The sequence below is a fragment of the Musa acuminata genome, chromosome BXJ1-8 (genome assembly GCF_036884655.1).
Source record: "Musa acuminata AAA Group cultivar baxijiao chromosome BXJ1-8, Cavendish_Baxijiao_AAA, whole genome shotgun sequence".
NCBI classification, from domain to species: Eukaryota; Viridiplantae; Streptophyta; class Magnoliopsida; order Zingiberales; family Musaceae; genus Musa; species Musa acuminata.
Genome location: NC_088334.1, coordinates 40735965 through 40744885, shown reverse-complemented (window position 1 = coordinate 40744885; position 8921 = coordinate 40735965). Strand labels below are relative to the sequence as shown.

Genomic DNA, 8921 nt, shown 5'->3' with positions numbered 1-8921 from the left:
AAAATGTTCAGAGATGTGGATAAACATGTGAAGCAATGCCGATTGTGTCATTTGGCAAAAACAAGAAGTCAAAATTCTGGTTTGTACACTTCATTGTCTATGCCAAATGCTCCATGGGAGGATGTGAGTCTTGATTTTATTTTGGGACTGCCAAGAACTCAAAGGAATAAGGATTCTATCATGGTTATTGTTGACAGATTTTCAAAAATGTCTCACTTTGTTCCATGCAATAAATCGAATGATGCATCTCATATTGCTGATTTATATTTTAAGGATATTGTTAAATTGTATGGTATTCCAAGAACTATGGTGTCTGATCGAGATTCAAAATTTGTTAGTCATTTTTGGAGAACTCTTTGGAGGAAGCTGGGTACTTCTTTGAATTTCAACAGCTCGCATCATCCACAAACCGATGAGCAAACTGAGGTAACAAACAGAAGCTTGGGAAATTTGCTTAGAAGCTATGTTGGCAAGAATATTAAGCAGTGGGATGTCATTCTTCCACAAATTGAGTTTGCCTACAATTGTTCTATATATCATAGTATTGGTAAGAGTCCTTTTGAGGTAGTTTATGGTACTAATCCTACTGGTCCTTTGGACTTAATCCCTCATTCTACAACAAAGCAATTTAGTGGAGATGCTGATGAAAGAGCTAAGCAGATAAAGAAGCTGCATGAGGGTGTGAAAGCAACCATTGAGAAACAAAATGAGAGGTACATGCAAGCTACTAACAAACACAGAAAACATGTGGAGTTTAATGCAGGTGATTTAGTTTAGATTCATCTAAAGAAGGAGAGGTTTCCGCCGGGCAAATTTGAAAAACTAAAACCAAAGGCTGATGGTCCATTCAAGGTGCTTAAGAGAATTGGCAAAAATGCTTATGAGATTGAAATACATAAAGATTACGGAGTATCCCCAATATTTAATGTGGTTGATTTAAGTCCTTTTTATAATCATGATGACGAAACAAACAAGGACTTGAGAACATGTCTTTTTCAACCAAGGGAGATTGACACGGGAGTGTTTAATTTGCTACAATCTATTCATATGGACCATGTTGATAATATGATATTTTTTTTAGCCAATAATATTACCACATAATCTTCAACTCAATCTACTCAGATAAGACAGCTCATCAGCATATTCCCTGCACAAAGGAATACATTAATGGAGTTGGTAGCTGTAAAGCTGTATCATGGTGCTTTTCTTCATGGCTAAGGAATACATTAATAGAGTTGGTTGGCAGTTGTAAAGCACTTAATTTTAAAATTCCCTATGCATGAAGGGTTGTTTCATGCACTAGTATTTATTTTGGGGTTTAGGGCTTAGAAAGGACTTTAGAAAATAAGGATATTGGCATAAGCTCTCTTGGAGTGCTCTTTTGAACTCTATATCTCTTGGGTGCGTCCTTGAGTAGTAAGTCTTTTGCTTTCAGTTCTGTATTCTTGTTTATTATCGTTAGGGTGGTGATCTTCTGTATCCCTTTTGATTTTAAACTTGGTGGTGAACTATTTTTCGTTTTACCGAAGTTTCTTCAAGAGTTCGTTCCTTACCTTCTATGACATTTTCTATCTGAACAATTGCTCTATCGGTGTTCTTTCAAAATCCATTCTGCATTTTTACCCTCCCCGGTATCAAGTAGTCTCCAAAACTTCTAAAGAAAAAGATGCAAAAAGAAAAGGTGCTCCAATGAGATAGTTATCTAGGAGGGATAAGTCTCTATTCTCTATAGGAAGAATCATGTATAACAAATCACATATATTAAGGGGGTATCTTAAAATGATAGCTTCATAAAGCTCAATAGACTAAGTGAGTGACAAGGAGTCGTCGTATGATCTCGTGCAAGATAATACTGATGCATTACATAATCAAGTGGGGGAGAGATTTTATATAACACAAAACGATGGCATACTTAGAGTCGATATGAAGATCAGACTCAACAAAGGTTTGACCTATGAAATGGTGAGTTTGAGGGCCACCATCAACTTAATGCAAATTAAAGAGTGGACTAACTTGGGTGGAACTTGATGTAGTGCCCAAGTCGTATAAAAGGAGTTGACATATAAGACGAAACATGAACTGAAAGTGCAAAGCTTTCTTAGATAAAAGTCCAGGACATGAATTCTTATAGAGATAAGAGTGATATCATGTTGTTCCATGGGTCCCTTGTTTTGATAGAATAAACTCATCTTGTATGGTGTCAAAGTCAAAGGGAGCTTCGAGGCACATGTACCTTATCTTGATGAAACAATTGACAGAGTGACTAAGGTGACTCAACTTACGAAGGCTAAATTAGGGTTAAAAGACTTTGACACATTATAAGATGATGAGAAGGTGGGTACTCTTGAAAAATATATCATACTACTGACATTCAAGTTACCACAAAAGAGGCTATGTATAGTGGAGATTGTACTAAGAGTAGGACCCATGATCGAGATAATGACGCACCAAGTTTAGTAAAGTTGATGGATTATGATAGCTCTTGGGTGATGGAGTACCTTAGAGCTATATTTTGCCTATGTATGACTCGAGAGCGAGTGGATGAAGATCGATTGTCAAAAGAGTGAACGCAATCGGATGTGACAGAGACATTGCGATATGCTGGCAAAGGCTACACATTGAGAGTTGTATTTTGATTTCATCTCACAAAGATCATAATATAATAGGGATATCACTAAAAGGCGACATGATATAACAAATTATAGTGGAATAGTTTGAGATAATGCAACACACATGAAAGAAGTCCTATGAGTGATTTGATCATATGGAGGTATGGTCGGGAGCTCCACTTCGATGAACAACACGATGACAAAAAGGGCTATAGATTCAAGGTGAATACCATGATATTGTAGAGGCAGGTCTTCCATGAGTGCACTAAATTTGCATCGGATAAAGACTTTAGTCATTAGCATATAAGGGTTGTATACCATCAAGAGAAATTTCTGATGCAAGTACTAGTGAGTTCTATAAGGAAACTTGATCATATAAAGGTATAATCAGGATGGTTGGAGTGTTGAACTACTCTAGAGCTTATATTTACTTGAGGAAACCCAGTAAGTTAAAAGATAAGGTCGAGTGAGTGAACATTACTACTAAGGATGCAAAGGAGAATAAAATCAACATAAGACCTACAATATGATGCCAAAGGCCATGCATATGAGTTGTGGCATATCTTTCCATCGATTAAGGTTAATTACTTGAAGAACATAGAGGTGTTGAAGTAGATGATCGAAAGGGACGAGAAAGCAACGATGAGTCCACATGGACTTAGCTACCTGAAACTAAGTGTCAGTTAGGATGGAGGTGGAATCAGAAGAGTGTTATAGTATAGAAAAGACGGATCTACCTATCATAAAGAAATTGACACATACATGAAGCAACATATAGTATAGCCATGGGTATGATAATGCTATGGTACCACCAGCAAGACTTTCATAAAGTCATCGATTCCTTGCTCTTATAAAAAGAAAGTGCATGATTGTAAAAGAGGGCCAAGGAGGTAAAGAATGTAGAGGCAATGGCTAGGGAATTTCATAAGACTGGTGTTGACGGGCTTCTCATCAAGATAGCTAAAAAGTGGGAGGCTTCGAGTTGACGTAGAAGTACTTAACCAAGGAACAAAGAAGATAATATATAGTGTTGTATCTTTTCACCTCAAAGGAGTAGATGACAAAAATGATGAAAAAAGATGGTATAATCCCAAAGGTGACCAAAAGTATTGGAGACTTTCTCCAAATTGGGATAAAATTTTACTTTTTTTAGCAAAACTTCTTGTATTAAAAAAGTTTTGATGATATGAGGTAAATTGTAGTAGCCAACTCATTGTAAAAAGTTCAAATACTTCAAGGGCTTCAAAAGTTTGAGCAAAGAGTAGATAAAGGCTAGTAACCATCTTTATGCATGAAGTACAACTCTTGGGAAGGCGAGTGAAGTCAAGTAACCTTTGTCTTCCAAACTCTTAAGAGAATAAGTGAAATCGAGTATTCTAATTCTTTTATTTATCTAGTAGAAGAGCTTTGTACAAATTCAAAGATTTTTTAAAGAAACATAGTGAAAGACTATAGTTGTTAAATAATCACTAATGATGATTGATTCTACTAAAAATAGATTATTTGCTTCATTTCTAAATAGAATATCAATCTAAAGTGCAAGTGATGTGAATATACTTAGAGGTGTCAACTAAATAGAAAAGGAATTGATGACCAAATTTTACGGAGGAAAGATCTCAATAACTTTAAAGTCTATGAGGTGATGTTTATTAAAGATAGAATAAGCATCCACTCAGTTCAAACAACACGAGATGTTTGAGAGATTAGCATACAATAAAGAGGATTTTTTCTTTCATTTGAGGGATCTATAGGAACCAACAAAATTCAGCATAACACAACCAACCCTACACTAGAGTCAGAGTCACAAGTAAGTTGAAGCAATTAGTAAATTAAAGTTTGACTTTTTAATAATAGTGACGAAAATAGTTAGAAATTAAGGGAGGTACATTGTAGCCAAAGCAGAACATTAAAAATTAAGCAAAAGCAAGAAGATGCACACTTGCAAGGCTTTGACGAGAATATCGAATGAATAAGTGGAGGAGAATGTTACAAACAAATTTGTACAAAAGATGTTTGCTATAATGTTTATGTATGCTTAAGTCTTTCGGCTTATTTATGCTTTGTATAGTATATAAAGGGTTTACAGTAGGCTAGTCAATCCCATTTTGGTTAGTTTTTGTGATTGTTTCAATCCTATAAACGTAGGTTACGTGTAGTCATTGTGCAGATGCAAAATTACCAAAAATAAGCTATCTAAATAGTTATTTTGGGAGTTTTCTAGTTCCATAGAGTAGTATGGAGTGTTGGTCAGTACAACACCTTGGAATTACCTGGGTGACATATGATTAGATGGTTCTTTAGGATATTATTCAGAATTAGTTAACTATCTATTTCACAGTAGTGTCATGTGAATACTTATGGGGATTGTTAGTCATTATTGATCACCTTGGACCTTTTGTCGCAAGACGTTCAAAGTTTACCAAGACTATATTTATAATTTGCATTACCTATCAAGTGTTTACTAAAGTATCTACTTGTGGGATCCCAAGTTAAATGCTTCATATCACTCATAAAATATTTTAAGGAGGTCGATCCTTTACGCATAGATAAGCAAGGGTGCCATACGATTTACGTAAAACTAGCTCAGCCCATGATAATTAGTATGATAAAAATAATATTTTTTAAATACAATATGTAAAGTTGTAAACCTTTTACCAGTAGCATAATCGGTCATTTTCTATTGCATGCTCCAAGGATTCTGCATCTTGTGTGAAAAATGGTCAAACACGTAGAGTGACTCGAGACTTTGTACTGTATCTGTATCTGGACTAAAATCTGCAGAGGGCAATGTAATAGCCTCTTATGGTCCGGAACATCTGGTCAAACTTAAGCTTACTTGCTCATCCTTTTGTGCTATAACCAGGGTTGCTTGAGCTTTAGTTGCAATCTACTGTTCGTCATCGTGTCCCTTTGTCCAAGAACATGCTCCTTTCTCTATGCCTTAAGCAAGGGTGTCGGTTTGTCGCTTGTGTTCCATGAAATGTTGAGGGAAAGCTGCATTTGCGGCTACTCCATTCCCACCATCCCCCATAGAAAATGCTTTTCTATCGGAACAAGAAAAGTCATAATTCTAATTAAATGTTTTCTTCTTCCTTCTCATGTTTCTTTCTTCATGAGAAACATGAGAAGGAAGTAGGATTTTACTGGTGCAGGTCGATAAGGAGGTCCCAGAGCAGGGGCAGCAAGCAGTGAATGGTGCTGTCCAATTACCATATGTTGGCTTGCCATATCAAGCTAATCAAATGATGGTCGCCTGCTTCCCACCTTCATCCAGCCAGCTGACTGCTCCTGCAGCTTCCATGTACAACCAACTCAGCACCTTCTCCCCTATCACAGCATTCGGCAGCAGCAGATGAATCAACTGCATCCAGACACACATGTTTTAGGCAAGCCAATAACAGGAGATTGCTGCAGACTCTAATCTCAAAAACCAGAGTGGCGCGGATAAAAGAGGTCATGAACAGAAATATGAGACGTTTATTCTTGAACTGATGTATAATTCATGGACCCATGCTGAGGAGAACAAGCGAAGCATCTTGCGGAAGAGCGACACTGCTGCAGCCATCACGAGGACCTATGTTTTTGACCTCCTAGTGGATGTTGTCCCTACAGAAGATGTGAAGGAACATGTGCTTGCATGTATTAGTGCCTCCTCGCCATACTATCAGCGACTTCTCAAGAAAATGCGGTTCCTAATGTTTGTGATTCTATTAGTTTCCTCTCCGCAAAGAAAAGTTCTCTAGAGTGCTAGATCACCAAACACAGTAAAATCTCTGTTCTTATTTGCTTTGACTTGGGAAGCCTCTTTCCATGGGAATAGTATCTTCCTTTTCGGCCTACTCCCATCCAGCGTGAAGTCTAATAGAGAGAAGAGGTATATGCCAGCTTCTTTAGCGTCAAACTGTGTTCTTTCCTACTTTACGCTTAAAAGTAGCTCTCGGCTGACTCAAGCTAACTGTTCCTCGAAACCCACTTACCATTGATATCGTCCCAACGTAATCAACTGTAGCTTTCGTGTTCAGAACGGCTACAAATCTATGGACAATGTTAACAAACAACAGCAGAACGTGTGTTCCAAGTAGAGCCGAGATTAGTGTAAACCATTGACACCATGGAACGTCCTTCATCTTTAGGTGTGCAACACAGGACAAAATTATTGAGAAAAACTCATATATACATACAAACACATATGACATGAAACAACATTTACTTTTAGTTATGATCAGCTCAGCTGATGGATACACATTGATAAATCAGAAGATGCTTGGTATGAGCAGTACAGATAGAACTACTGCACCCGAGAGTAGGCGAAGACAAGAATAAGAACTTGGTCCACGATTTTTACCAGGACCTCAGTAGCGAAGGAGTCAATGTGATAGTGGTGGCAAAGTCTTAGCTGTGGAATTAAACAGGATCAATTTGACCTCCGCAATCCCCACCGAAAAGAAAGAGACATCGACTCAAACATGGTGAACGGAGGCCTGTGTACTGGTCAACGCCGAGATATCATACGGTACGTTAGGTGTGTGACAACCCCGATCACCACCCTCGCCATTGGCGGCCCTTCGAAGTCCGATGGCAGCCCACAAGGTCACTCACCAGCCGTAAGATAGGAATGTGATCCCATTGATTTCTCTCTCCTTGTATAGAGCTCACTTTGAGTTAGAACTCATCTCACTACAGCATCACAATGATTACTTCTACTACTGCTGCATCCGTGACGATGCCATGCTCCTTTCTTCTGTTTCTAACGCACGCAATGTTGCCGATCTTAATTCTTCCCTCACTTGCCTGTGCGAGAATTCTGCTTGATGATAATAGCGCTTTGGCTGAGAACAAGCGTTTCTCGCTAAAAACCGGCGGCAGCGGCAGTGGGTTTGGTATCAGTGTGAGCCATAACAGCTCTGGTACTGACATCACTATCGGTGGAGGAGCTGGTGGCGGAGCTGGCACTTCACGTGGCGGGGGAGCTAGCGTTGGCGGAGGGATCGGTGTTGGGGTCGGCATCCACATAGGGAAAGGCGGAGCGAACGTCGCAGTGGGGGTCGGCGGAGGCGGTGCCGCTAGTGCGAACAACGGCAGCGTCAGCGTCGGTGGCGGAGGTGGCGGCGGAGTTGGAGTTAGTGTCGGGCCTGGTGGTGTGAGCGTGAGCGTCGGAGGCGGTGCCGGAGGAGGTGCGGGGAGTGGCGGTGGAGCGTCGGGAGGTGGTGGCGGAGTGGGAAGTGCCGGAGGGGTGGTGGCTAGCGGGGACGGTCATGGAAGTGCAAGTGGTAGCGGCGGAAGTGGTGGAGGCGACGGAGATGCCTCGGCTGGAGGAGCCGAAGCAGGAGGTAACGGCGGCGGCGGCGGTGGTCGAGGTTGATCACGTCTCGATGTTCCAGTACTCCCCGTGACGTCAGGGATTAGATAAGTTTTTGAAGCTATAATCGTAGAGGATGCAAACATATTTGCATGTCAATGACCTCCAAAAGAAATCAAACGAGCTCTTATGATTGTGTTTGCAGCATTTACATTAGATTAAATGATGTATTTTTTCCATTTTACAGAACCACACGAGAGTAGTGTTCCGTCAAAACTTTGTGCACAGTAATGTTTCTTGGTTTCATGACCGAGTTAGAGAGTATGTCAGAGTTGGCGTCATTTCTCTGTTGTACTTCTTCTACCGTCACTGTAGACTTGTATGCTACCCATCTGAGCCATCGATTGGATACGTACGAATCATAATTGAGAGCTGCTGTAGAAACAAGTGTGCGACATTTATATATACTCTACATCATGTTAAAGATACAATTTTTCCTACCCTTTCGTTTCAGTATGGACCACATTTTTATCGTACTAAGATTCTCATCATGCAAGACTAATCCCCAAGTCTACTAGCAGTAGGAGTAGCTCCTCACTGTGCTCAACAACTGCAGCAAGCAGCGACCCCACACACCGTATCAACTCTTCTGTGGCAAACCCATCCTCTGATTCTACCCTTTCTCAACATCCACAATATATCTATATGCCTCAAAAAAGAAAAAATAAGAACAAATTTTAAGTATCAATTGATCTAAAATCTGTATCTAATAAATAAACAACGGATGATAAATGCAAGCACAAAGTCAGCAAGAGTTACCAACATAATGATCATAATAATAATAATAATAAAACAAAAACTATCGATTACCCGTGTACGATACCTGTCTCCAATCAGGCAGCGATGGACTCACGGTGCGTCCCACAAGGGCTCCGTTCTCAAGTCAGAGGAGGGTGGATGTGGGGGGTACGGTTTGGACGTAAACGAACAGCATCGCTTAGTGAATATATAAT

At 39.7% G+C, this 8921-nt stretch overlaps 1 protein-coding gene across 1 annotated transcript; it reads left to right on the top strand.

Annotated features, from left to right (window-relative positions):
- Positions 1-7368: 7368 nt before the first annotated feature.
- LOC135680340 (glycine-rich cell wall structural protein 1-like) lies at positions 7369-7971 on the top strand. Its single transcript, XM_065194220.1, has one exon. It carries the CDS (start codon positions 7369-7371, stop codon positions 7969-7971), a length of 603 nt encoding a protein of 200 aa, XP_065050292.1.
- The last annotated feature ends 950 nt before the right edge of the window (positions 7972-8921 follow it).

Bases quoted from the DNA above. Each gene is read 5' to 3' on its own strand.
- LOC135680340 (XM_065194220.1), top strand. From the start codon at position 7,369: ATGTTGCCGATCTTAATTCTTCCCTCACTTGCCTGTGCGAGAATTCTG.